Source organism: Pseudopipra pipra, chromosome W (assembly GCF_036250125.1).
Source record: "Pseudopipra pipra isolate bDixPip1 chromosome W, bDixPip1.hap1, whole genome shotgun sequence".
Lineage (NCBI taxonomy): Eukaryota > Metazoa > Chordata > Aves > Passeriformes > Pipridae > Pseudopipra > Pseudopipra pipra.
In genome coordinates, this window is record NC_087580.1 from 39,807,414 (window position 1) to 39,834,728 (window position 27,315).

General features: G+C 55.5%; 3 protein-coding genes and 2 long non-coding RNA genes across 5 annotated transcripts in view; 3 read left to right on the plus strand and 2 right to left on the minus strand.

Annotated features, from left to right (window-relative positions):
- The window catches only part of LOC135405704 (uncharacterized), a 614,579-nt gene that overhangs the window by 428,838 nt on the left and 158,426 nt on the right, over positions 1–27,315 (plus strand). The window lies entirely within an intron of this gene.
- LOC135404702 (olfactory receptor 14J1-like) lies at positions 620–4,635 on the plus strand (the record flags this gene model as incomplete). Its single annotated transcript, XM_064639442.1, has 2 exons — positions 620–1,259; positions 4,533–4,635. Coding segments are annotated over 2 exons (720 nt in total), but the record flags the coding sequence as incomplete, so codon positions are not given.
- On the minus strand, positions 8,063–9,063 carry LOC135405421 (olfactory receptor 14J1-like). Its single transcript, XM_064640118.1, has one exon. The coding sequence runs from the start codon at positions 9,061–9,063 to the stop codon at positions 8,092–8,094; it is 972 nt and encodes a 323-aa protein (XP_064496188.1). The 3' UTR covers positions 8,063–8,091.
- LOC135405248 (zinc finger protein 271-like) overlaps positions 16,374–27,315 on the minus strand; it is a 774,083-nt gene continuing 763,141 nt past the window's right edge. The window contains exon 5 of the mRNA XM_064639916.1: positions 16,374–16,896. Within this exon, the coding sequence (XP_064495986.1) occupies positions 16,389–16,896 (508 nt within the window). The 3' untranslated portion in view covers positions 16,374–16,388. The remainder of the gene's footprint in view (positions 16,897–27,315) is intronic.
- On the plus strand, positions 24,531–25,293 carry LOC135405662 (uncharacterized). The gene is made up of 3 exons (XR_010425920.1): positions 24,531–24,592; positions 25,055–25,135; positions 25,222–25,293. It is a non-coding gene; the product is annotated as an uncharacterized LOC135405662 (long non-coding RNA).

Here is a 27,315-nt window from a genome sequence, read left to right on the forward strand (position 1 = left end):
AACAGAAGAATTATTCTAAAGACAATAGAAGCCTCTGTTCTGCAGTCCACACTCTTGTGATTAGGGGGGTCAGAAATGGAGCTTTTCCATTAAAGGTGGGTTACATCTGACATACCCTGTGATCATCAGAGCTGTCACAAACCAGCTCCATGTTGCACTTCAGCAGAGCAAAGCTGAGCCCTTGGCAGCACATGGGAAGAATTCTTGCTGCTCACAAAACTCTGAGCCAGCATAAGGGAAATATAATTATTTTGGGGGGATTACTATGAAAGATGGAGTATCTCTGCTGAGAGGGGTATCTCCTAGTTGATCTGTGTCTTTTCCTTTTCTGAACAGACCCTGTCCTAAGGAACAGCAAATGTCCAACAGCAGCTCCCTCACCCAGTTCCTCCTCCTGGCATTCGCAGACAGGCGGGAGCTGCAGCTCCTGCACTTCTGGCTCTTCCTGGCCATCTCCCTGGCTGCCCTCCTGGCCAACGGCCTCATCCTCAGCGCCGTAGCCTGTGACCACCACCTGCACACCCCCATGGGCTTCTTCCTGCTCAACCTCTCCCTCACAGACCTGGGCTGCATCTGCACCACTGTCCCCAAAGCCATGCACAATTCCCTCTGGGACACCACAACCATCTCCTATGCAGGATGTGCTGCACAGCTCTTTTTCTTTCTGTTCTTCATTTCAGCAGAATATTTCCTTCTCACTGTCATGTGCTACGACCGCTACGTTGCCATCTGCAAACCCCTGCACTACGGGACCCTCCTGGGCAGCAGAGCTTGTGCCCACATGGCAGCAGCTGCCTGGACTGCTGGGTTTCTCAATGCTCTGCTGCACACAGCCAATACATTTTCCCTGCCCCTGTGCCAGGGCAATGCCCTGGGCCAGTTCTTCTGTGAAATCCCACCCATCCTCAAGCTCTCCTGCTCACACTCAGGCTACCTCAGGGAAATTGGGCTTCTCTCGTTTACTATCTCTTTAGGACTTGGCTGTTTTATTTTCATTGTTTTCTCCTATGTGCAGATCTTCAGGGCTGTGCTGAGGATCCCCTCTGAGCAGGGACGGCACAAAGCCTTTTCCACCTGCATCCCTCACCTGGCTGTGGTCTCTGTTGTTATCAGCACTGGCACATTTTCCAACCTCAAGCCCCCCTCCATCTCCTCCACATCCCTGGATCTGGCACTATCAGTTCTGTACTCAGTGGTGCCTCCTGCACTAAACCCCTTCATCTACAGCCTAAGGAACCAGGAGCTCAAGGATGCCCTGAGGAAAATGCTGACTGGATGCTTTTCAGGAGCAATAACGTGTCTGTTTTCTGGTGTATAGCATTCAGAATGAGACTCTATAATGGTCCAGCCTTCCTGCTCAGGTTTTTCTTGCAGGTCATCACATTCTTCTTGTAATAATTTTCTGTGCAATGAAATATTGTTATGCATCTGCCTTCTAATTTAGTGTCCATCTTTTGACTTTGACACTGAGACTGTATAAATGATGAATTGTGTTCTCTGACTGTTTAAACAAAATAAAGGACTCTGCAGTGCCTTCTTTGTCCAAGACCCTTCTTCTTAGATGTTCCTAAAGGACAGCACACTGCAGGACAGGGTGTATTTGCAAAGGGGAGGGGGACAATATTCCCAGCCCAGCAGCAATGCCAGGGAGCAGCAGGGGTTGGTCTTCCCAGAGCTGCTCTCTTGCCACTCCCACACTGTCCTCCTGAGCCCCTTTCTTGCTGTAAGGCCTGAGTGCTCTCTGAGCACAGTCCTGGGGGCTGGAAGCCTTTGGAGCACAGGCAGGGACAGGCCCTGGGAACTTCTGAAGCAGAGCTGGGCTCCCTTCCAGCATCTCCAGGATGCTGTGGGATCTTCTGAGGGCACTGCATGTACTGGGTCACTTCTTGTGTGACCTTGCTCCAGGGCTGGAACTCTCCTGCAGTGTCACCATGACACTCCTGCTCTCTGCTTTCCAGGTTTCATTTTTAGATCCAGTCTTCTCCTCCTGTTCACAGGGACATCCTGTGAGTGCTTCAGAGCTGCCATCCTGGGGCAGCTCCTGCCCAGTGTGGGCAGGCACAAGGTCTCTCCAGCTGCTCCTCTCACCTCCCCAGTGCCACTGTTTTCTGCAGCCTCCTCCTCCTTGCCCAGCACAGCCCTCCTGGCACAGTTGGACACAGCCCTTGTTCTACCCCCTCCTCAGGCACCTGCCCAACCCCCTCAGCTCCAGCCTGAGGGCCAGAAACCTTCAGGGCAGGGGGGCACCGGGGAAAATGCTGAGGAAACCTTTCAGCTGCACTCAGATCCAATTGGATGGGTTGGCCTCGAGGAAGAAATCCCTTCTCATTCTCCAGAACCACCAGGACAACCTGTGTTGTGTTCTGGGCACTAAACTGGAACTGTGGGATATCACAAAAGTTTTGGTGTTAGGGACATTGAGAAGGCTGGACAGTGTCACTGGGAGACCTCTCCCAAACCCTTGGAAAGCCAGAGCCATCCCAGAGCTTCCTGGGGCCTTGGGAAAGGGAACATGGAACCAGTCTGCAAACAGGGCAGCAAGGAGGGTTGGCAGAGTTCCAGACTGCTCAGGCTCAGCAGGGATGGGGATAGGGCAAGTCCTCCAGCAGCCATTGCCAGGCATGGGAAGGACAAGGAAGGGATGGCAGAACCCCTGTGGGAGGCAAAAGAAGGGGATGTTTTGTGCCCAGACTTTATCAAGGCCTTTGACATGGTGTCCTGACCTTATGGCCAGACTGGTGAGAGCTGGACTGAAGACGTGGAAGATATGGATGGGAAGTTGGCTGAATGAAGAGTGTTCAAATAAAATCCATGGTACAAAGTCCTCTTGGCAGCAACTTCCTGATGAAATCCCTCTCAGTGATCAGCCCTTGAACACCAATGCAGAAGAGCTCTCTATATAATGGGACAAAAAGTATTTTCTAGTCATTTGTGAATTATGCCAAATTTCAGGGAGCCCTTGAGCAACCTGTCCTGGTTTAAAGACACATACTGGGGCTGGAACTCCAATAAAAAGAACTCACTCTCCTTTTATTCCCCACCAGTACAGAGAGACAAAATACAAGGAGGTACAAGTGAAAAAAATAACAGTTGACTGACAAGAAATATAGCAGCAAAACCAGCAATACCAACAGAAGAGTTCAAAGCAACAGCAGAGAGAGAAATTGCTTCCTCTCTCCCCCCCTGCCCCAACTCCCTTTTGTAAACAGATAAAAACAGGGATCCACATGTGTCTCCCTTCCCCCTTTTCCCCCTGAATGAACAAAGAACAAAAAACAAACCAGAGGAGAGAGGGGGCAAAGCAAAATCTGTGAAACTCTCTGGTCTGAGATCAGTTGTGCTGCCCAAGAACACGCTGACTCCAGAGGTGTCCAAGCGGGGCAGAGCCGGCGACTCCGGTCCGTGCGGCGGCGGAGGGGAGGCAGCGGCTCTGCTTGATTCCATGGAGTTCTGGGGAGGCACAGTGGACCCTTGGTTCCAGGAGGGTCTGAGATATTTCAGGGTTCCTTTTGTTCCAAAGAGACCCCACATGTCACAATGGTCTCTTGGTTCCATGGGATTCCACAGTGTCCCTGCATTCCTTTGGTTCCATGAGGCCCTGCAGTGTCACGGTGCCACTTGATTCCGTGACGTTACAAAGAATCAGAATGGTCCCTTGATTTAAGGCCAACTGCAAATGGGGCTGCCTTGGGGGGAGTGTGGGCACCCAGACAAGGGAGTTGTCACCCCCCTGGACTCAGCCCGGGGGTCACCACATCTGGACTGGTCTGTCTGTCTGTGAGGTTCCCCATTCTGGAGGAATGAGGAAGAACTGGAGAGGGTCTAGAGGAGATCTGACAGGATGGAGCTTTTGTCCATATTGGAAATAGAATGAAATCTCCACAAAGAGTAGCATTGAAAGTTCAGACTGAAGGTGAGGAAAAAGAAATGTCACTCAATGGGGACCCTTGTGCTGCAAGAGCTCACCCAGAGGGAGTCAGGATCAGCCCATGGCTTTGTGTTCCAGGGAACAGCCAGAGCTGGTGCAGAGACATCAGGGAGGGTCTAGAAATGCTGCTGGGAGGGGGTGGGAAAGCAGGAGGGGTGTGTGCAGCCTGCAAGGCCAGAGCAGCAGCAGGGCCAGGGCAGGACAGCCTGCAGGAGAGATGGCCAAGGGCTCTGGCAGGGCTGCAAGGCCCAAAGGCACCCAGGCCTTTGTCCCCTTGCCTCTGGCAGCTGCCTCTGCCACTCAGGCCACCACAAGCCACTTTTCTGGCAGGTTCTGCACTTGGTTTCTGCCTCGCCCCTCCCTCAGGAGCCTGGCAGGGGTTGCCCAGTTTTGGGCCTTTGTTGTTCCTCCCCCTCCCATCCCAGTGCCCCCCAAACAGCCCTGAGCCAGCCGGGAGGGACAGGATCTGCTGGGCCAGGGCCTGGGGCTCAGGCCTTGGCCTTTGTGCTCCACAAAACCAAGGCAGGCTTTGCTCAGCATTGCAGGGGCCTGCCCAGAGCCTTTGTCTGCCTGCACTCCTGGCCTCCAAGGAGCTGCTCCAAGGAGTCCCTGGGGAGGCTTTGGCAGTGCCTGCCCTCAGTGGGGCCCAGCAATGCTTCAAGGCACTTGGACTTTGGCTTCTGACTTCTTCAGCAGCTGCTTCAATCTTCTCTCAGTACCTCAGGATCATGGGTTGGGCTGCAAACACACCGTGGGGCTCATTAAAATCCAGAAATCCCTCAGGATCTCTTTGTCTTCCTTTAATTGTCTTCAAAGAAATTTCAAAACAAGTCTTCAAAGTTTGTACTTTTTTTTTTTTAATTCAATTATGGATATTTTGTAGTTCAGAGAAGAGGTGATAGAGGTGTTCTCCAAGTGCTGAGTGTCTCCTCAGGAGATCCACACTGACCCTGGATGATCAACCTTGCTCCTCACCCCCCAACCTCACCAGTTCTGACATGGCCCATCTTGGACTGACAGCTGATGCAACTCCAAACACACTTTGGGACCATTAAAACACAGGAAAACAAATTATTTCCTATTCTTTTAATTGTCTTCAAGTCATCAAGAGTCCTACAGCTAATTGGAGTTGTTTTGTAGTTTAGCTAAGGAGGAAGATTTTAAAGTGGATGTCACGAAAAAATATATATTTTTATGAAAGGGAATGATTTACACAGAGCCTTGGGATGCAAGAGGGTCAGAGCGCAAAGGATTTCTATCGAAAGACAAGGAGGCAAAAGAAATTAGTAGCACTTAATCATTGACCAATTGAACAATTATCAAGTGATTCAATAGCATGTGCTACAATTTTAACACTGACTGAATTATAGATACCCAACAACAACCTTCACACCACAGACAATTCACACCCACACCCAGGCAGAGGTGTGTGGACACATCAGTAGCTGAGTGTGGAAAGGTCCCTCTCCCAAATTCTCCTTGTTGTCAGGGAAACACTCCCCCAAATCCCTTTGTGTTTGCCAACAGACAAGGGTCACAGCTGGAGGAGTCTTTGTGGAGGGGGATCAGAATTGTCCTGGGCATCAGTGATGGTCTTTGGAGTGTCACAAACTGGAGGGTTCCCGAGCTGGGAGAGGCTGCCAGAGGTGTCCCACTGAGAGGGAGGTGCTGGGGAGCTGCCAGGGCCTCTCTCAGCCCTGCTGGTTGTGGGCTCCCAAGGGGACTGGCTTTAGTTATCTGCTGAATTTCCATCCTGGTGTCAGCAATGACTGGAGTTTCCAAACTGTTTGGGAATTGTATCCAAATGGTTCCATTAGGGCTGTGATTCAGGTAGGGAATGTTCTAAGGCTTTCATGGTATGACTGATTATCCTGTGTTCCCCAGCTCTTACACCCATCCGAGTCAGCTGGACGGTTTATTGACAGTGTCCGGAGGGGCAGCACCTCCGATGCCATAGAAACCCCTCCCCCTGGATTAGGAAACCTTTGGAATTCAGGAGGTGTTCCAGTGGAGCATGACAATGAACAGCAACTTTCCTAAAGCCCAGACCCCAGCAGAACAAAGCCAGGCCCCCTCAGTGTCAGAGCAAAGGTCCCCCATCCCTGTGTCCCCGTGGCCGCTGAGGCGGCAGCGCAGGCCCGAGGCGGTGCCGGGTCCCGGTGCAGCCGGGGCAGAGCGGCGGCTGCGCGAGCGGCAACCCCGGCGGTGAGTGCGGCAGCCCCGTGGGAGCGGCGGCTCCGGGCACAGACGCCGGCGGCAGCCGCTGTGGCTCCTGGAACCGAGTGGCCATTGGGACACTGCAGGGCCTGCTGGAATCCAGGGGCCGGTGGGACACGGGGGAGCCTCTTGGAGCCAAGGGAACCCTGGGATGTTTTGGAACATCCTGGAATCAAGGAGCCATTGTGACACCGTAGGGCCTCGAGGAACCAAAGGAACCCTCAGAGTTTTTGCAACCTCATAGAATCAAGGGGCCATTTCTGGCAGGATGCTCTGCTTGGATAATACCTAAAAAATGGTCAGAGAATGCAAACAATGCAAGGTCTCTGTAGTGAGTTACTGCTGGTGTCAAGGTGCTGTTTTTAATGTTGAATTATGCTAAACCCAAAATGCTTCTTGAAACTTCAAACACACATCCTGCTTTCTGAAGCAGGATTTGACCGATAAACTGCTCCCTGGCCTGCAAATATGTCTGGCAGTCAAACCCTTGATAACTATAAAAGCCCCGTCTTAACTTTGATGTGTCAGATTCTTCCACAGACTTCCTTGAAGTGTGTAGAGCTTCTGCCATGAAGCAGGGACAGCTCTTCATGGTCACTGCCCAGGGGTAAAGTGAAAGAGAGAGAATTATCCCCTGTCGTTGTGGGGTGAGTTACCCCAGTCTCTACTTCAGGATTGTTTCTTTTTGCTGGCTTTGATCCAATTGCTTTAAAAGAATGACTTTGATAGACTGCACTGTCCTATCTTACACTATACTGCTAGGAGGTTTTGGCTTTTATACTGTGCAGGAAATAATTCTGTAAATTTAAGGTATTTCATCTATTCATTTCTCTGATCAATTGTCTGTTTATTTGTCATAATAAACGATTCATTTTATCGAAATATTTCTGATTTGCCATCACTAAAACCTGCCGGACAAAGTGTTTGAATCACACCTCTATAATTCCTTCAGTTTAAATCAAAATCTGAGCCTGAGATTGGATCCAGCCGAACCCAGGCTCCTCTCTAAGAAGGAATTTGGAAAGCAAGGGGGTCCTTTCTGCCCCTCGTAGCTCAATGAGACGGCTTCTGCCATCAACTTTGTCTAAGCCTTCCACCCTCCCAGCCCCAAGCCGTGACACAGGGGCATGTCTTGTGCGTGCAGTGCAAACATGGACTCCTGAGCTGGTCATTTGATGTCCCTCCTTGGAGGGAAGAACAAGCCCAATGGCCTGGGGTGAGAGGCCAGTGCTGGGAGCGGCGCTGGCTGTGCCAGGGCACTGCTGGGTGCCCCCACCCTGAGCACTCCCACCCTTGTGCTGGTCACTGCTGGTTTCCTCTGCAGGGCGTTGTGTTGGGCACATCCTGGAGAGCAAAGTGGAAAGCAGATGGAAGCCTTGAGGCCCTGCCCTGAGGAGATGCCCCTGCAGGATGGCAGTGCTGCTGCAGAGGTCAGCTCTGTGCCAGCAGTGCCCGTGGCTGTCCCTGCCTGCAGTCCCTGGACAGTCCTGCAGCAGGACTGGCACCGACTGCCAGAGCACTGAGGCCTCCAACAACACAGGGCTCTGCAGGACAGTGTGGAAGGGAAGGGAGAGGAGGCCAGGCAGGAGAAGGGCTGCTGCTCCCTGGCAGTGCTGCTCTGCTGGGACTCTTTTGTGGCCCAGCTCTGCACAGAGGCACCGACCCTGCAGCTGCAGAGAAGTCAGAGAGGAAAGATGTCAGGCAAACAAGTCAAGGCAGAGTTCTTTATTTGGTTTGAGCACACAGTGAGTACAATTGCCAATTTGTACAGCCTGTGGGCCAGGCTAGAAAGGCAAACACTGAATTGGAAACGGTGTTTATATCTATATAAAGAGATATATATATCTTTTTTGGTGTGAACCAATTCTCACAAAAATAACAGCCCAAGAGTAAAAAACAGAGAAGATATGGTGGGCCTTTAATGAAGTACATAAAAGGATTGGCCTTTAATGAGGTACATAACAAGCAGAAGAAGGAGAGTTTATTGCTTCTGAAAAACACCCAGTTATGAGTTTCCTCAGGGCATCCTTGAGCTCCTGGTTCCTCAGGCTGTAGATGAGGGGGTTCAGTGTTGGAGACACCACTGAATACATGAGTGAAACAATAAGATCTAGGGATGGGGAGGAGATGGAAGGGGGCTTCAGGTGGGCAAAGAATAAAGTGCTGATAAACAGGGAGACCACGGCCAGGTGAGGGAGGCACGTGGAAAAGGCTTTGTGCCGTCCCTGCTGAGAGGGGATCCTCAGCACAGCCCTGAAGATCTGCACATAGGAGAAAACAAAGAAAACAAAACCACCAAATATTAGACAGGCAGTAACCCGAATGAGCCCAAGTTCCCTGCGGTAGCCTGAGTGTGAGCAGGAGAGCTTGAGGATGTGTGGGATTTCACAGAAGAACTGGCCCAGGGCATTGCCCTGGCACAGGGGCAGGGAAAATGTATTGGCTGTGTGCAGCATAGCACTGAGAAAGCCAGTGGCCCAGGCAGCTGCTGCCATGTGGGCACAAGCTCTGCTGCCCAGGAGGGTCCCGTAGTGCAGGGGTTTGCAGATGGCAACGTAGCGGTCGTAGCACATGATGGTGAGGAGGGAAAACTCTGCTGACATGAAGAAGGCAAAGAAAAAGACCTGTGCAGCACATCCTGTGTAGGTGATGGTTGTGTTGTTCCAGAGGGAATTGTGCATGGCTTTGGGGACAGTGGTGCAGATGCAGCCCAGGTCTGTGAGGGAGAGGTTGAGCAGGAAGAAGTACCTGGGGGTGTGCAGGTGGTGGTCACAGGCTACGGCGCTGAGGATGAGGCCGTTGGCCAGGAGGGCAGCCAGGGAGATGGCCAGGAAGAGCCAGAAGTGCAGGAGCTGCAGCTCCCGCCTGTCTGCCAATGCCAGGAGGAGGAACTGGGGCATGGAGCTGCTGTTGGACATTTGCTGCCTCCGGTTATTGTTTTCTGTTGAGGAGAAAAAAGGCAGAACTGAATTAGGCCAGATTCAATCAGCAAAACATCTTGCATGTCTCATAGCAATTCAACATTCAGGGCCTCTTTTCAGGAAGATCTCTCTGCATCCCTCTCCCCGAGCTCTGGGTTTTGCTGGCTGAAGGGGGCACTGAGAGCAGGGACCCTGGAATGGGCTCCCGAGGAATCCTTCTTGCTGTGCAGTGAGAGGCAACTTGGAGCACAGGGTGACCTCCAATTAAATGCACTTGTGATGTATCAAAGTGTTTCCAGAACTGCTGGTCACAGTTTGCCCAAGGGCAGAACAGAGGGAGGGGATTTGGGGTACACTGTGCTCCAAGTGAAATCTTGTGAGTCTTGAGAGGCAAAGGGGTGGTCTCTTGGTGCAGAGACAAGAGCTGGCCATCTTTCCCGTTCACAGCTGCCCCTGGCTGGCAGCTTGGAGCTGAAAGGGGATGGCCCTTAGGAATTCTCTGCAAAAAGAAACAAGACACTCATGGGATCAGAGGAATCCTGGTTCAAAGAGCACATTGAGAGAATCCTTGCCTCTCCTCAGGATGCCTGATTAGGATCTCATCTCTATCCTCCCAGACTGCCACACACAGGGATCATTGCAGCTCCCAAGTACAGCTGCCCAGAGCACTTCCATGGATTTAGCACTGAGAAGTTTTCTCCATGGGGATCCTGTGCAGCACAGAGATCCTGTGGCAGAGCTGTGCCCTTCTGGAGGGCACCTGCAGCCCTGCAGGACACCCAGGCAAACAGCTGAATACTCTGAAGGTGCCTGGAGGGCACTTGGGCACTTGGCTCCCACAGACACATCCCCACAGCAGCACCCATGGGGTTGCATCTGTACAGGAATCTGCCCCCTCCAAATCCCACAGTGGCTCAGAAAACCCAATGGTGAGAACAAGGAGAGCCCAGGCAGCAGGAGATAGAAGTGAAATGCCACAGGGCTGCTGCCAAGGGAGGAGGGACACAGAGAGACAGCTGGAAATCAGGGCCTTGTCCTTGCCTGGGCTCTGGCTGCTGCAGGGCAATGCACAGCCCAGCCCCCGTGGGCCTGAGGGCACAGGCTCTGCTTAGGCTGGGAAAGGAGCCCAGGCAGGAGCTGCTCAGGGAAGGGGTCTGTGCCACAGGGACAGCAGGGAGGGGCCCACATCTCCCTGCCCAGCCCTTGTGGCAGCAGCTGCCTGTCCCTGCCTGCCTGTCTCTGGGTGAGGAGCTGTTCCTGCCAGCAGCCCCTGCCTGTGCCCAGCTCAGATCCCTGCCAGTGCTGCCAGAGCCATCCCCAGCCCAGTGCCCAGGGGCAGCTCTGCCTGGGCAGGGGCTGCAGAGCAGATCCCAGACAGCCTGCGGTGGCTGGGAAGGGGGAGGTGTTCTGGGGGGATGTGCTTCCTGAGAAGGGCCCCTGGAAATGGAGGAGGTGGAGCTGAAGCTGTGAGGAGCCCTGAGCCTGCAGCTGAAGGGCCCTGCCCAGCCCTGCCCTGCCCAGCCCTGCCCTGCCATGAGGGGTCACTGCTTCCACCCACACCTTCTCCCTGCAGGGCCGTGGCAGCTCCTTGGCCGGGCTGAGAGCTGCCCCTGGCAGGCAGCAGAGTCCCTGCCCCAGCACACAGAGCCCTGGGGGCAGGACCCTGCTCTGCACCACAGCCCTGGGCACCCCTGGCTGCACCCCCACCTTCCCACCCCACAGCCAGCCCTGGCACAGGGAACCTTCTGGCCCTGGGCCTCTGATGGGGCAGCAGCAAGTCCTGCTCTGCAGCAGCTTCTCCTGCTGCACCCCAGCAAATCCAGCAGAGCCATCCTGACAGCTCCTGCCACTGCTGCCATTTGGCAGCTGGGAGAGGCACTTGCAGGAACTCACCTGCACTGCTCTGCAGCCAGAGCCTGACCCTGGCAAAGGGCTGGCAAGGTTCCTGCCCTGAGCAGCTCTGCCCTGTCCTCCCACCCCAGGATCCCTTGAACCTCCTGCTCCCTTCTCCTCTCTGCCCTTGCTGCCTGCAGCTCCTGCCCTGCTCTGCCATATGGCCACTTCCTCTGCACTGCAGCAACTGGGAGAGTCCTGCTGAAAGATCCTGGAAGCTGTGGGATGTGCCAGCTGTAGGAGATCCCTCCAGGAAGGCAAGTTGAACTTTCCTACAGCCAGAGAATTCTTCATCCAAATCCTGGGAAGGTTTCTCCTGTAGTGAGAGCTCAGTCACCTTCCAGCCCAGGCTGCCTCTCATCTCTCTGCCTTCTCTCCTGTGCCCTGGGTGCTGCAGGCAGTGCCCTCAGCCCTGCTGGGCTGTGCAGAGGAGCTGCTCACCAGCAGAGCTGTCTCTTTGAAGCTCTTCTTGCTTGCCAGGAGCTCCCTGTGTGCCAGGAGCCCAGCCCAGCTCAGCAGCACAGCAACAGCCCCAGGCAGCCCTTTCTCTGCCCCTCTGGGCTCCTTCCAGCTGTCCCTGGGGCTCCAGGGGAACCTGCTGGCACACAGCTGAAGGAAATAATGATGTGCCTTCTCTCAGCTGGGCACACACACTTCTTTCAGCACTGTCATTTCTCCGGACAGACACAGAGTTAAGTCCAAGAGGCCCCTTTTCATGTCCCATCATTAGACAGGAAACCCAGACAGTGCCCAGGAGGGATCTCCTTCACCTGCACTGAGGGAAGGGACTCAACTGAGTCAACAGAGGTGTCTCCTTGTGGCTCTGCAGACCTGGGGCCAGAAGGACACTCAGCTCCCTCCACAACCCCCATGGGCTGGGATTCCTCCTGCCCCACTTCAGTGGGCAAAAAACAGGCCCCCACAGGTGATTCCTTGTCCCAGCTCCCCTGGGAATGAATGAAGACCAAAGCCAGGAGTGACCTGCTGGGACACAAACCCCTGGTTCCTTCTGAGGGGCCAGAGGTGACCGAGATTCCTGCTGGGAACTGCAGGCTCCAATGGAGCAGTTCCGAGGAACAGGGCAGCAGCTGTGGGATCTTCTTGGAGGCTGCTGGGACATTGCTTTGGCCAACTTCAGTGGCAGAAGGGGCCCACATGTAGGACAGGGGAACCTGTCACTGTTCCTTCTGTCCAAGGCAGCCCATAGAGGTGTTCAGGTGACCAAATGGAGTCAGGTGGCACAGGGAGAGAGGTCTCTCTCCTGTTCTTTATCAGGGTATTTTCTACATGTCCTCAGAGTACAATGGCAGTTGTCTCCTGGACATCCCTTCACTGCTGACCCTAATTGAGGGCAGCTGAGCCTGGACTGAACAGCCAAAGAGGGGCCTGTAGTGCCACGGGAGGTGCCAGGGCTCTGCAGCACAAGTGCAGCAGCTGCCCTGGACAGCACAGGGCCTGTGCAGGGACCCCGTCCCCATTCCCAGCAGTTGTGGGACAGGCACCACCCAGGGCTTCTCAGACGCATTGGGGGCCTTTGGGGCAGGGAGTGAATCCCAGCCCTGCAGGGACATAAGGTCTGGCTCTTCTCTATCCAGCTGGTGCTGGGTAGTTCATGAATACAAAGCACATCCCAGCAGGGTCTCCACTCCTGTGCATTCCCTTTTCTTGTGGTTTAACCCCAGTGAGCAGCCAAGTACCACAGAACTGCTCACTCAGTCTCCGACCTCCCCCTGCACTGATGTGGGGAGGAGAATCAAGAAAAGATAAAACCTGTGGGTTGAGATAAGAAAAATTTAATAACTGAAACAAAGTAAAGTATGAAAATAATAATAAGTGTAGTAACTGTAATAATAACTGTATTGACAAGGGAGATGAAAGAGAGAGAAGAATAAAACCCCAGAGGAACAAGTGATGCTCAACGTGATTGCTCACACACACTGCCCAGTGCCCCACACCCCAAGCAGTGATCTGCCCTTCCTGCACAACCCCTCCTCATGTATCCAGTGGGAATGATGTTCTGTGGTGTGGAATATCCCTTTGGAATCTCCAGGTCAGCTGTCCTGGCCCTGCTCCCTCCTAGCTTCTTGTGCCCCTGGCAGAGCACGGGAAGCTGGAAAGTCCTTGATTAGGGTAAGCACAACCAAACCATCAGTAGGTGACGAAAATTGTTCTCCCACGGAATCCAAACCACAGGCCTGCACCAGCTACTAGGAAGAAAATTAACTCTCTAGTTAGGAAGAAAATTAACTCTATCTCAGAATTAATCTGTAGTTAATCTACAGGAAGATGAACCCAATCTCCTAGGAAGAACAGCCAAGACAAGGATGGTGTCCACCCCTTATTCCGCACCATTTACACCATGTCAGAGCCCACACTTTCCAATACATTCCACCATCACCTTTCCTATCATTTGATAGAAACCCACAGATCTCATTGCTTAGTCTATGAAAGTCTGTTGAGTTCACTTAGTCCAGGATTTTAGGCTCCATCTGCCAAAACACTCTTTCAGGGCAGGAAAAATGCTGTCTACTGTGGGATTGTTGCCTGTTGCAGCCAGTTCTTGTTCCATCACCACTGTGCTTGTCTGGTCTCCTCCAAGCTCATTGTTCATTTCTCTCAGTGATTTTCACTGTAATACCCCTGACACGGCAAAGAGTCGCCACAGCAGTGAGAATGCAGTGTTAGAGAGTTACCACTGTACTACCACTGAATTCCTTGGCTATTCTCACCCAAAATCCAATCCCTTCAAGGCACACACTGGATTTCCCATCTTCCCCTCCTTACCCACCAAGGGCATCCGTGTCCTTGAGCAACGTGAATCCCACGGGTGCATTTCCCTTTGCCTGAAGCGGGAATAACCCAGACTGTTTTCCCAGCATGTTTGTAATGTGCACTACAGGAACTTTATCCCTTTCTACGGCACGTAAAAACTTGGATTGGACAGGGCCAGCCCGATTGGCACATCCCCCAGTGTTGAGTGACCAGGTGGCCTTTGCTAAATGTGTATCCCAATGTTTGCATGTCCCAGCACCCATTGCATCATTCCATCTTTCCCGAGGCTGGTGCATGGCTGGTTTGCTGGTTTTAGCACCAGCAGGAAATTAAAATTCAGATAAGTCACTCCCCTTCCCACGGCCCTTCCGGTGAGGGAGGGACAAAAACTGAGAGACTCTGGGTGGAGATAACAATTCACTAAAAACACAGAGCAATGGAATAAGACACACAGTCAGAACAGCAATGTCACCAGCAAAAGTATCCAGAAAGAGAATGTGTTTCACCCCCAAAAGGGGGTCACCAGCAGGCACACAGACAAAATGCCGGGTGCTCCCCGTGCGACGTGTCCGCACAGTGCCCCCGAACAAAGGCAATGCAGTGGGGGAGCTCCCAAGGGTAACGTGTCCAACCCCTCAGCCCGACAACAAGGAGAACCAAAGACAAAAAAAGCCTGGGAAACTGGGTCGTCCCGGCTGTGTGGCGCAGCCGCTCCCTGGGCTCAGTCCCGCGCTGGCTCCTCTCTTCTCCTCCCAACCCGAGGGCTGAGGGGGCTGAGGCTGCCCCCCAACCGCCCTGTCCTGCTCAGGGCTTTGTTTCAGCACCACGGCCTGTCGTGGTTTCCTCTTTCAGCACCAAAGGTCCATCGTCCCAGTCCAGGGCAAACATGACGGGGCAGCGTCGGGGATGGGGAGTGCAGGAGTGATGCTGACAGTCCCTGCCCTGCAGAGAGCGGGGCAGGATGGAGCAGTTCCGGTGCAGAGCCCCGGCTTTTCCTGCTGAAAGCACAGTCCTAGGGATGGCATGGATGGTACAGGATAAATAACTTGGTCACACACACAAAGAGCTAAACTGCCCCTCCTGCTCCCTAACCAGGACAGCGTGGTGACTGACCATGGCAATGGGAATGTGTGATGGTTGCCATGGTAACTGACCGTAGGAATGGGACTGTATGATGGTTGCCATGGTAACTGAACATAGCAATGGGAATGTATGATGGTTGCCATGGTAACTGACTGTAGTAACATGACTGTATGATGGTTTCCATGGTAACTGACCATTGCAATGGGAATGTACGATGGTTTTTAAGAAGCACTAGGCCCTGCTTGACACGACTTTGGAGGTTGCAAACTGTGTGAAAGCTCTGTGTTTATACTTACAAACTCTGTGAAACTATGCAATGTTTATAATTGTTAGCTATGTGTTTATAGTCGCAGGTATGAGAAAATCCTGTGTTTATAGCTGAAAGTTTTGGGAAAACTGGAGATAAAGGAACACCTGCAAGATCTTGGAATGTCCCTAAGGGCGGATCAACAGGAGGGACTTTGGGTGGCCCTATGATGTCAGGCTGCATGGACAGAGCACCAGAACCAATGAACCGAAGGTGTGGTACGCGTGCACAGACTGAGCTATCCAACCACCTTGTTGTAAGCACGTACCCGGAAAAAACTAAACTGTATAAAAGTTAACTCCTTTAAATAATAAATTGAACATCGCCTGATCATATTCATTGTCTGCGTGTGTTCCGGAACTCCTGCCGGCCAGAACCCCAGGCGCTGTATCCAAAGGAACCCCAATGAAAGGGGGACGCCGGAAAGATGGGCGGACAAGTCCTGCAATGGAACTCTGTGTGTGCAGCCTCATTTTCTCCTTCAGTGCCCACAGGAGAGGGGGCAAAGAAGTGAGGGTTGGGACCCAAAAACTGTTTTGAGGGGAAAATGAGGATTAAGGGGATAATGGGAAAATGGGAGGAACAGGGAAAGGGTGGAAAAGGGGAGGTGGTCTCGTGGGTCGAATGGTCTCATGGGCACAAAGGGGTTGGGAAAGGGAGGTGGCCCCCCTGAGCTCCCAACATACTGTGGAGTGCTTGGATTATGCCAACACTTTCAGTTTAAAGGAATTACAGAGGTATGACTGAATCATTTTTGTACTCCAGGTTTTAATGATGGCAAATCAGATCTATTGAGAGAAATCAATTATTTAGGGTTATAAGTAATCAGACAAAAGATCTTCATCAGAATTATTTACTGCACAATACAAACACTAAAACTACCAGGAGTACAGGATAAGAGAGGACAGTGCTCTACACTAAAGCAATTGTTGAAGAAATTCTACTCAAGCTGGCACAAAAGCAAGAATTCTTAATTAGAGATGGATGCAACTCCCCCAGACCAACGCTGGTGGGGAGATCTCTGCTCTCAGCCTCAAGAAGTGACCTTGGGGGGTCCCCAGCCAAGGCAGGAATCTCCACACACCCCCCAAGAAGGGTTCTGTTGGAAGAAGCTGCCCCTGGGAAAGGGGACTGGCCCTTTGTTGTCGAAAGGGATGGACTGACAGTCACTGGACTCCAGGGGTTGCCTCAACCATCAGGGGCTTCATTCGGGGTGGAAGCAGCGGCCGAAGCTCTTCCTTCACGTGGGGCACTGGTAGGGCTTCCCTTACTGGTGGGTCCTTAGGTGGTAGGTCAAGCCAAACCTCTGGGCAAAGCTCTTCCCACACTCCCCACACTTGTAGGGCCTCTCTCCAGTGTGGATGTGTCGGTGGGTGACAAGGGTGGAGTTCCGGTTGAAGCCCTTCCCGCAGTAGGTGCAGTGGAAGGCCCACTCCCCTGTGTGTGTTGCCTTGTGCTTCAGGAGATCTGAGCTGGTCTGAAACCCCTTCCCACATTCCCCACACGTGTAGGGCCGTTCCCCAGTGTGGATGTGCTGGTGGGTGAAGAGGTGGGAACTCCGGTTGAAGCTCTTCCCACATTCTCCACACGTGTAGGGCTGTTCCCCAGTGTGGATGCGCTTGTGTCGGATCAGGTTGGAGCTGGTCCTGAAGCTCTTCCCACATTCCCCACACGGGTAAGGCCGTTCCCCAGTGTGGATGTGCTGGTGGGTGAGGAGGTAAGAGCTCCAACTGAAGCTCTTCCCACATTCCAAGCACCTGAAGGGCTTCTCCCTGCTGGGAGGCTGCTCAGGGACCACCAGGTCGGAGCTCCCCCTCAAGCTCCGGCCGCCTTCCCAGCACAGGCTGGCTCTTTCCTCCTCAGAGCACCCTGGGATGGCTTTGGAGCCCCTCCTGCGGGGGGATCTCCGGCCCTTTTCCTCCCTGCTGCCTTCCTGCGCCGGGGAGCCCTTCAAAACGGCCTCTCCCACCAGGGTCTCACGGGGGGATTTGTCCTCCGGGCTCTCCGTCCTCAGCTCGGGGCCTGGGGCAGGAAGCAAGAAGGACAGGCAGGGGATTTGCCTCCGGCCCACAGGGAAGGCCAAGGACATCCCCCCAACTCCGGCCCCGGCAGGACGGCGGCGCCAGCGGGGTTGTCCTGCAGCCGGGGCCATGCTCGGCTGACAGAGCCAGCACAACACCCGCCCAAAGGGACACTGACTTCCTCCTCACCTGCCTGGGGGGCCCAAGGCATCTTCCTCTTCCTCGCAGCCTCCTCCTCCATCCGCCCAAGCTTTGGGAAGGACAAATCCTGATGGGGGGAAAACAAGGGCTGAGTGCGTTGGCTTGGGGGTTCCTCCTGCCCAAGTCCATCTCTAGAACTCACTGGGCATCCTGTGTCCATAAAAACCTCCAAAACACTAAGATTGAGCTCAGAAAAACCCAAACCACAGACATTCAGGCAAAAAACTTCTCAGAAATAGTGAGATGAACCTCCCCTCAAACTGTAAAACATTGTGATTCAGCCAAAAAATACTACAAAATATAAAGATTCAGGCCAAAAAATCTCTCCCAGAAGTTCCCCCTCTCTTGTCTCTCACCTCTGGGGCTTGGAGGGTCTCTCCTGTCTGGGATACTGAGGGTCCCACTTAGGGATGCTGGGAGTGTTGGGGGTCCCAAGGTTCCCTTCTCCTCAGACTCTGGCCTTTGGAGTGCTGCAATCCCAGACATTCCCCCTCTTCAGGTTCTCCACTTTGTTGTCCCAGGGATCCCAGGGGACCCCACTGTCCAGGCTTCCCTTTCTCCATGCCCCCCATTTCAGGCTCCCGGGGGTCCCGGGGCTCCTCCCTCTCCGTGTTCCCCCCTCCAGGTTGACGGGGGTCCCCCAGCTCTGCCATCTCCCCGCTCCACCCTCCACACTCGGCAGCTCCCGCTCTCCACACCCACCTCGGGCACTCCCGGGGGGCCCCAAACCCGCTGTGTCCCCCCCGCCGGCACCGGGCTGACAATGGAGCCGGCGGGGCCTGACCCAGCAACACCAACCCCAACCATGGGGGGGACCTGCATCCCCCCACCCACCGCCGGGGATCTGCCACCAACCGAGCCTGGCACCCCCAAAAAACACCTCCTGCCCACCCCCAAGAGCCCCCAAGGGCACAGCCCTGCACAAGGGCCAGTTGTGCCCAAGGAAACCAAACAGCCCCACAGGCGGGGGTACACCAGAGGTTGCCCCAGGGCAACGAGAGCAGGGAGCGGATCGGGCCCCCTGACACGTGGGTGGGCTCTGGGTTCAGCCTGACCAGGGGAAATTTGGCACCAACAGCACAGCCCCGACCGCTGGCTTGGCACGCGGGGCCCGAGCTCCCCCCTCTCCAGGCTCTCGGGGCATTTGCAGCTCCCTCCTCTCTCCAGCCTCCCCCGCTCTCCAGGGATCAGGCATGGGGACAGAGAGTGACCCCCACGGCAAACCCACTCCCACTCTCCCCCCTCCCCTTAGCCCCCCTCTCCTACCCCTTTCCAATCAGCCTCCCAGATCCTGACTCCCACCAGCTCCCTTTGGGGGTCCCACCCGCTCTTTTCGCTTCTCTCGCCCCTTTCCCATCGTGGCCGCTCCGCTCACCCGACAGCGGCAGGAAGGGCAGGGACAGGGGTGGAGCAGCAACAGCAACAGCAGGAGAACAATCGCCCCCCATCCCATGGGTGCCCAGGAAGGGGAACTCATCCCAAATATCCTGGGGGGAGAATGGGGGGTCGGGACATACTCGGGCTGCCAGCACAGATTTCCCTGCAAAGTCTGCAGGGAGTCAAACCCTGGAGAGGAGATTGTGCCCCATGGATGGGATTGCAGAGGCTCCCTCAGGTCTCCAGAATCAATTAGCAACCAGGAATAGACAGAAAAGGCCCCCACAAAGATTTGGGGGGCAGTGTCTTGTAGCTAGGGAAGAGCATCATCCCACCGTGGCGGGGCTGGCAAGTGGGAGGCTGCTCCAGGGGTCTGCAAGAGGCCTCGTGCTCTGCTCAACCCCACCAGTGCCTGGTACCAACACCCCCGGCTGCCCCCAGCCCTGGGCAGCTCTGCTGCCACAGGCTGTGCCCTCACCGTGGCCCTGCAATGGCCCTGCCTGTCCCTCACCCGTGGCCCTGCCCGTGGCCCTGCCCCTTGGCTCTCTCTCTGCCAGCTCAGTGTGGGGCACACGGGCTGGGGGTCCCTCCCAAGCCCCCCGGGCAGCCGGCGTTGGCTGGGGGGATGTGAGGGCTGGGCCTGCTCAGCACAGCCCCGGCCTCGTGCCCAGCGCCTCTTTCCTGACCCACACAAGAGCTTCCCGGCCCCCCCAGGGCTCCCCTGCTGCTGCCTCTGCTCCTGGCCCTGCCTTTGCTGCTCCCTTGGCTGGGGCAGCGGCTGCAGGGGGGGGATGGCAGCAGCTTCAGCTCCACGGCACTTCCTGGGGGGAGCTCAGCCCGGGGGGGACGGGCAGGGACCTGATGGGGATGGACAGGGGCCCAGCAGGGACAGACAGGGCCTGCAGGGGAAGGCACAGGGACAACCTGGCCCCCCACACTGCCAGGGCTGTCTCTGCTCCTCCTTGCAGGCTCCGTGGCCAGGCACAGTTTGTGTTCCTGGGTGCCCACCATCTCAGCACTTGGAGACGCTCAAATCAGCGCCCGCAGCTCTGCAGCAAAGCCCCAGCTCACCTGGCACACAGGGGATGGACACAGCACCTGCTCGGGGATGGGCACCTTCGTCTCTTCCCCACCACAGGGCTCTCCTTCCTCAGCAGCACCTCTGCCTTGCACTTACTCTCAGCCTCACCTCAGGGACAGCTCTGGGCTCACCTCCGCGCCACTTCTCAGCCTCACCTCAGGGCCTGGGCTCAAGGACAGGAACCTGCAGGGAGGGGACATCAGGTGCAAGCTCAGGGCTGCCTGCTTGCACTGGCCTCTGGGCTTCTTTCTCCTTCTACAATCATCCCACAACTTAGCCTGCTTTGCTAACACCACACATTTACAGACTAACCTTGGAGATAGATATGGACAGACATCTCTATCCCCCTGGGGATAGAGCCTCAAGCATGTGCTGCCATAGGAATGGCAATCACAGAATCACAGAATCAGCTGGGTTGGAAAAGAGCTCCAAGATCATCAAGTCCAACCCTTGATCCAACCCTGCTGTGCTTCCCAGACCATGGCACTGAGGCCACATCCACTCTCACCTTCAACACCTCCAGGGACGCTGACTCCACCCCCTCCCTGCCCACCCCATTCCAAGGCCTGATTGCAAAGGAAAATTGCTTCCTAATATCCAACCTAAACCTCCCCTGGCACAGCTCAAGACCCAGCCCTCTTGTCCTACTGCTGCTTCCTGGCAGAACAGCCCCACCCCCACCTGGCTCCAACCTCCTGGCAGGGACTTGCAGACAGGCAGGAGGTCTCCCCTGAGCCTCCTCTTCTCCAGCCTCAACAACCCCAGCTCCCTCAGCCTCTCCTCACACCACTTGTGCTCCAAAGCCCTCCTGCCTTCCAGCACATCAACACACCCCCAGCTTGGGGTCACCTGCACATTTGCTGATGAAATGCCTGGTTCTGCAGCAGCTGCAGATGCTCAAGGGGCAGCAGGACCAAGTCAGGGGCCTGGGGGGCTTTGGGGTCCAGGAGGGTCCTGGGGGAGCTGGGGAGAGGCTTTGGGGATTGGGGGTACAGACCAGTACTGACCAGTACAGACCAGGACAGACCAGTACCTCCTCACTGCTCCCCAGATCTCTCCTGGAGCTGGGCCACATTGTCATGGGACACCTGAGACCCCCCAGTGCCCTCCCAGTACAGCCCAGTGCCCCCAGTACAGCCCACTGTGTTCCTGTCCCAGGGTGCCGGGTGATCCCTTTTGGGGGGGGGTTGGAAGTGATTTGAGGGGGGGCTGGGAAGGATTTGGGGGGTCTGGGGGGAGTTGGATGGGGATTTGCAGGGTTTTGGGTGGCTTTGGTTGCATTTGTGGGAGTTAAAAGGGTCTTGGGGGCATTGGGAGGTCGGAGTTATCTGGGGGGGAGGGGATTAAAAGGAAAAATGGGGGGGTTGGGGGACATTTCGGGGGGGTTAATAGGGCCTAGAGGGGGAGAGGAGGGGCTTCCCTATGAGCAGATGAGTCCTGAGACCCCCCTCGTGTCCCCAAGACCCTTTTGGTGTCCCCAATTTCCCCCTTGACACCCCCAATTCCACTGTCCCCAAACCTCATCCCTAATGTCCCCAACCCTCCATCTCACCGCAGGAGACTCCCTTGGACCCTCTGACCCCAAAAACGCCCCCCCCACACATGCTCACAGAAATGCCAAGGGCACCTGGGGACAATCTGGGGACAGTTAAGGAGATTTGGGGGGCACTGGGTGATTACTGGGGGATACTGGGACACACTGGGGGGAACCAGGGGGCACTGGGAGGGTCTGGGAGGTTACTGAGGGACGCTGGGAGGGCACTGGGAGGGACTGGGAGGTTATTGGGGGATTAAGAGGACACAAGGGGAGACACTGACAGGTTACTGGGCCATACTGGGGGTTACTGGGTGCTCACTGGGGGATCACTGGGCCATACTGGGGGGCAGTGGGAGGTCACTGGGACACACTGGCTGGTCACTGAGGGGGTTACTGGGCCATACTGAGAGTCACTGCGAGGTCACTGGGCAATACTGGGGGCACTGGGATCCCCTTACTCGGTTCTGCTACATCTCCCCCCTGCATTTCGGGGGGCACCCCCAGGACCCCTCCCCTGAGGGCTGGGAGATCCCCTGAACTCCACTGCTGGGATTGAGGGGACCTCCAGGCCCCCCTCCCTGTGGGGTCTCTGTCTGCTGAGTTTTGGGAGTCTCTGGGGTTCGGGGGGGAATTGGGATCCCCTTTCCCTGGGGTCGGTCCGCTGACACAGAGACCCCATAAAATCCTCTCAAAACCCCTGAAATCCCCTCAGAAATCCACCTCTGGACCCATCAAAACCTCCTTAAAGACCCCACAAATCCCCTTAGAGACCTCATCCCCCCCCCGGACCCCTTAAACCCTCTCAGTGACCTGCAAAACCCACTTGGGACCCCCCAGGCCCTTTCAGGGACCCCAAAAACCCCCTCAGGGACCCTCAAAACCGTCTGGGACTTCTGAAATCCCCCTAGAAACCCAGGAAACTCCTTCAAAGACACCCCCCCCTGCAAGCCCCCCAGGACCTCTCAATTTCTCTCGGAGACTCCAAAACTCCCTCAGGGATTCCCAAATTCCTTCAAAGACCTTCAACCTCCCCCTAAGTCCCCCACGGAAACCAAACCCCCTCAGAGACCCTCAAAACCTCCTCAGGGACCCCTAAAAGCCCCTAAGGGACCCCAAAACCACAGAACAGCAGAACTTTCTGTAAAGGAAGGGAGTAAAGAATCTGAGAAGGAGGAGACCAAGGAAAAACTGAAGCAAAGCAATAAAATCATCCTGGCCCTTCCAGTTTTTCCTTCATCTTTTTCTCACTTTTCCTTTTTTTAGGGTTCTTTTTTTGTTTGGGTGGTTTTGATTTTTTTTTCCGAGGGACTTTCTCGGCAATTGAATCAAACATCCGGGTTCTTGGGAGGTCTCCCGGGCCCCGCGGCCCCGCGAGACGGTTCCAAGGCCCTGCGCTCTGACCCTCGGGAACCCTCGAACCCCCCCGCTAAACCCTCCCGAGCCCTCCAGCCTTTCCACCCACAGCCGCGCTCCCCGCAGCCCCCGAGGGGATCCCCAGACCCCGCTCCCCCGCACCCCCCGCCAGCTCACACAGACAAAGGCCCCGCCGCCATCACCGATTCCCGCTCTGCGCGCGCACCGCCTACAGAGAACACCGCCGCAGCCAATCAGCGCGCGGGCCCTGTCCAAACGCCCAACCCCGCGCCTGCGCGTCGCGCCAGGCACCACGGGAGTTGTAGTCTTTGCGGTGGGTCATAGCGGCCCTTTGCACGTGGGCGGAGTGAGGATAATACTTTCTTGGTTTTACTGTTTTTCTGTCTTCTTTTTTTCTTCTCTTTTCTCTTTCTTTCTTCGTCTCCTTTTTTCTTTCTGCTTCGTTTTTTCCCTTTTTTCTTTCTCTTTTTCTTTTTTCTCTTTTTTTCTTTGTTACTTTCTTTTTTATTATTTGTCTAATTATTCCTGTTTCTCTTTTTTCTCCTTTTTCTTTTTCCTCCCTTTTTTTCTACGTATTGCCTTTTCCTCTTTTTTTTTTCTTTTTCCTTTTTTTTTACATTGTTTTCTATCAGTTGTATTTTCAAGGAAGATTTAAACAGATCAAAACAATCTTCACCTACATATCTCACAACAGCAGATAATCTGGCATTGTTCCCGGTTCATGAGGATTCCCAAGATCACAAACACTGAGACACAAAGGGTGCTCACACAAAAAACAGCTTTCCCTGCTTTTTTCCACAGGTAAAGCAAGTGTGGAAGGGGCACTTGGCCCCAGGCAAGATGCTTTTACAGCCACTTTAAGCAGCCCAAAGTGGATCTGGCTGCCAAATGGGATTATGCCCCTGCTTTCAAGGAGGATTTGCAGAGTACATTGAGGGGCAACAGGGCCATTTCTTCATGTCCTGAAGGGATGAGAAGAGGGGGGAGCAGGTGCTGTGGCCCCAGAGCTTCTCTCTGCTTTGGGGACACTTCTGTGTTTTCCTCTGTCCATTGAATTCCCAACAAGAAGGAAAAAGCTACAGGAACTCCAGTCTGGAGTGCTCAGGACATGTGGAAGCAGGGGAATTTTTCTTCCCAGCTGGGATTGAGAGTGCAATTTCACACTCCTTTGGAGAGCATCGACTAAAACATCCCACACACACCCACAGCCACTCAGACACAGCCAAACACACCCACTCACACCCAAACAAGCAGCTCATCCTGCACTTCAGCAGGATGGCCCTGACCAAGCAGAGGGACCAAAATCACCTGGAAACACACCCCAGGGGCCCCAAAACACACTCAAAACACACACAGATCACCCCAAAACACACCCTAGGGAACCCAAAACACACCTGGGGGGCCCCCAAAACACACCCAAACACACCCAAACACAGCAGCTCATCCTGCATTTCAGCAGGACGGCCCTGACCGAGCAGAGGGACCCAAAATGCACCCAGATCACCCCAAAACACACCCCGGGGACCCCAAAATACACTCCGGGGATCCCAAATCTCCGGGAGACCCCAAAACACACCAGATGGCCCTGACTGAGCAGAGGGACCCAAAATGCACCCAGATCACCCCAAATCCCACCAGGGGGACCCCAAAACCCCAAATCCCACAAAATAGCACTGGGGGAGTGGGGACACCCAAAACCTGGGTGGGGACCCCAGAATCCCCCTCAGGGTGTGTGCTGGGGGTAACCCCAACCCCTGGGGCCCCTCCTGGGGGGCTGTGGGGGGTCCCTGCCCCCCCCAACCTGTGTCCCCCCCCCCAAATCCCACAGGCAGCTGGAGCAGAATCACCTGTACACGGCCTACACTGGCATCATGGCCAAGGTGGGACCCCCAAAAATGGGGTCGAGGGGTTTGAGGGGGGCCCTGGGGGTTGGGGGATCCCTGGGAATTCGGGCAAGGTGATATTGGGACTGGGGGGGGAGGGTCCCAAGAATTTGGAGGGGGGACCTGGAGATTGGCGAGGGGGTTCCCAGGGGTTTTGGGGGTCCCTGGAGGTGGGGGGTCCCCAGAGATATTTTGGGAAGGATCCAGAGACTGGAGAGTTCCCCAGAAGTTGGGGGGGGGGCAGTGATTGGGGGGGTCCCCAGGAACTGGGGTGGGGTCCCCAAGGGTGGGGCTCTCAAAGATGAGGGGACTGTGGGTGGGGGACAGGAACTTCGGGGGGCCCCAGGAATTGGGGGGTTTCCATGGTTATTTTAGGCATCCCCAGAGATTTGAGGGCCCCCCAAAAGGCTGGTTGGGGGGGCTAATTTGGGGAGCCCCCCTTTAAATTCCCCCCCCCAGAGCTGTCACACGGGGGAAGGGGAGGAGGAAGAGAAGGAAGAAGAGGGGAAGGAAGAGGAAGAGGCCGAGGACTCGTTCAAGGTGAGGGGGGGACACAAAACCACCCTTGACCCAACCTGACCCTTGTGACCCCCCTGACACCCCCTGACACCCCCGTGCCCCCCCAGGAGAAGGAGATGGAGAAGCAGAAGCTGCTGAACCTGCCCCTGTGACCCCCCCTGTGATCCCTCAACCCCCAACCCCTGACACCCCCCGACCCCTCCTGACCCCTGTGACTCCCCCATGCCCCCCCCAGGAGAAGGAGATGGAGAAGCAGAACCTGCTGAACCTCCCCCTGTGACCCCTGACCCCCAACCCCTGACCCCCCCAAAACCCTTTTGACCCCCCCTGTGCCCCCCAGGAGAAGGAGAAGCAGAAGCTGCTGTCCCAGCAGGCCCGGTTGCACACACAGGGGGCGGCCGAGATGGTGCTGCAGATGATCAGTGCCTGCAAGGGTGAGACCCCCGGGGAGAGACCCCTGAGAGACCCCCCTGTGTGAGAGAGACCCCTAGGAGACCTCTGGGAGAGATCCCTGTGAGGGTGAGACCCCCGGGAGAGACCCCTGAGAGACCCCTGTGTAAGAGAGACCCCTGGGAGACCAACGAGATTTCCCCTGGGACGTGACCCTCGTGTGACACACACGTGTTGTCCCCAGGTGAGCAGTGGGGCCGTGGGGGGGCTGTGACACACACATGATACACACATGACACACGTGTGTCCCCAGGTGAGCAGGGGGGCCATGGGGGGCTGTGACACACACACACACACACACACAGGGATGTTCCAGGGGTAACTCAATCCGGGTTGTGGGCAGGTCCCTGCAGGAGCAGCAGCTTCCTCTGCACATTTGAGGTGATAAAGCTGCTCTAAACCTGCACTCCAACTACTCCACAGCTCTGGGCTTACCTCCACACCACTTCTCAGCCTCACCTCAGGGCCTGGGCTCAAGGACAGGAACCTGCAGGGAGGGGACATCAGGTGCAAGCTGAGGGCTGCCTGCTTGCACTGGCCTCTGGGCTTCTTTCTCCTTCTACAACCAGCCCAGAACTCAGCCTGCTTTTCTAACATCACACTGGCCACAATTTGCCTCATCTTCAGCTTCCTGTCCATCCCCACTCCCAGCTCCCTTTCTGCCTGCCTGCTCTCCAGACACTCTGGCCCCAGCCCGGGGGGCTGACGGGGCTTCTTGTGGCCAAAGGGCAGGACCCAGCCCTTGGCCTGCTGGAACCTCATCCCCTTGCAATCAGCCCATGGATCCAGCTGGGCCAGGTCCCTCTGCAGAGCCCTCCTGCCTTCCAGCCCATCAACACACCCCCAGCTTGGGGTCACCTGCACATTTGCTGATGAAATGCCTGGTTCTGCAGGAGCTGCAGATGCTCAAGGGGCAGCAGGACCAAGTCAGGGGCCTTGGGGGGCCCGGGGGGCTTTGGGGTGCGGGAGGGTCCTGGGGGAGCTGAGGAGGGGCTTTGGGGATTGGGGGTACAAACCAGTACAGATCAGTACAGACCAGGACAGACCAGTACAGACCAGGACAGACCAGGACAGACCAGTACCTCCTCACTGCTCCCCAGATCTCTCCTGGAGCTGGGCCACGTTGTCCTGGGACACCTGAGCCCCCCCAGTGCCATCCCAGTACAGCCCAGTGCCCCCAGTACAGCCCACTGTGTTCCTGTCCCAGGGTGCCAGGGTGCCCCCCTCTTTGGGGGGGTGGTTGGAATGGATTTGAGGGGGGGGGGCTGGGGGAGATTTCAAGGGATCTGGGGGTTTGGATGGGGATTTGGGGGCGTTTAGGGGTCTTTTGGGTGTATTTGGGGGAGTTAAAACAGGTTTTGGGGGCATTTGGGCATCAAAGGGATCTGTGGGGGGAGGGGACTAAAGGGAAAATGAAGGTTAAGGGACATATGGGGAGGTTAAAGAGGTCTGGGGGGGAGATGAGGGGCTGCACCAAGAGCAGCTGAGTCCTGAGACCTCCCTGGTGTCCTCAAGACCCTCTTGGTGTTCCTAATTCCCCCTTGACACTCCAAGACAACCCTGGTGTCTCCAATGTCCCCAGGGCCTCCCCATTGCCATTATTCCCCCCTTGACACCCCCAATTCCACTGGCCCCAAGCCCATCCCTGATGTCCCCAACCCTCCATCTCACCCCAGGAGCCCCCCCTGGCCCTTTTGACCCCAAAAATGCCCCCCCACACGCTCACAGAAAGGACAAGGGCATCTGCAGAC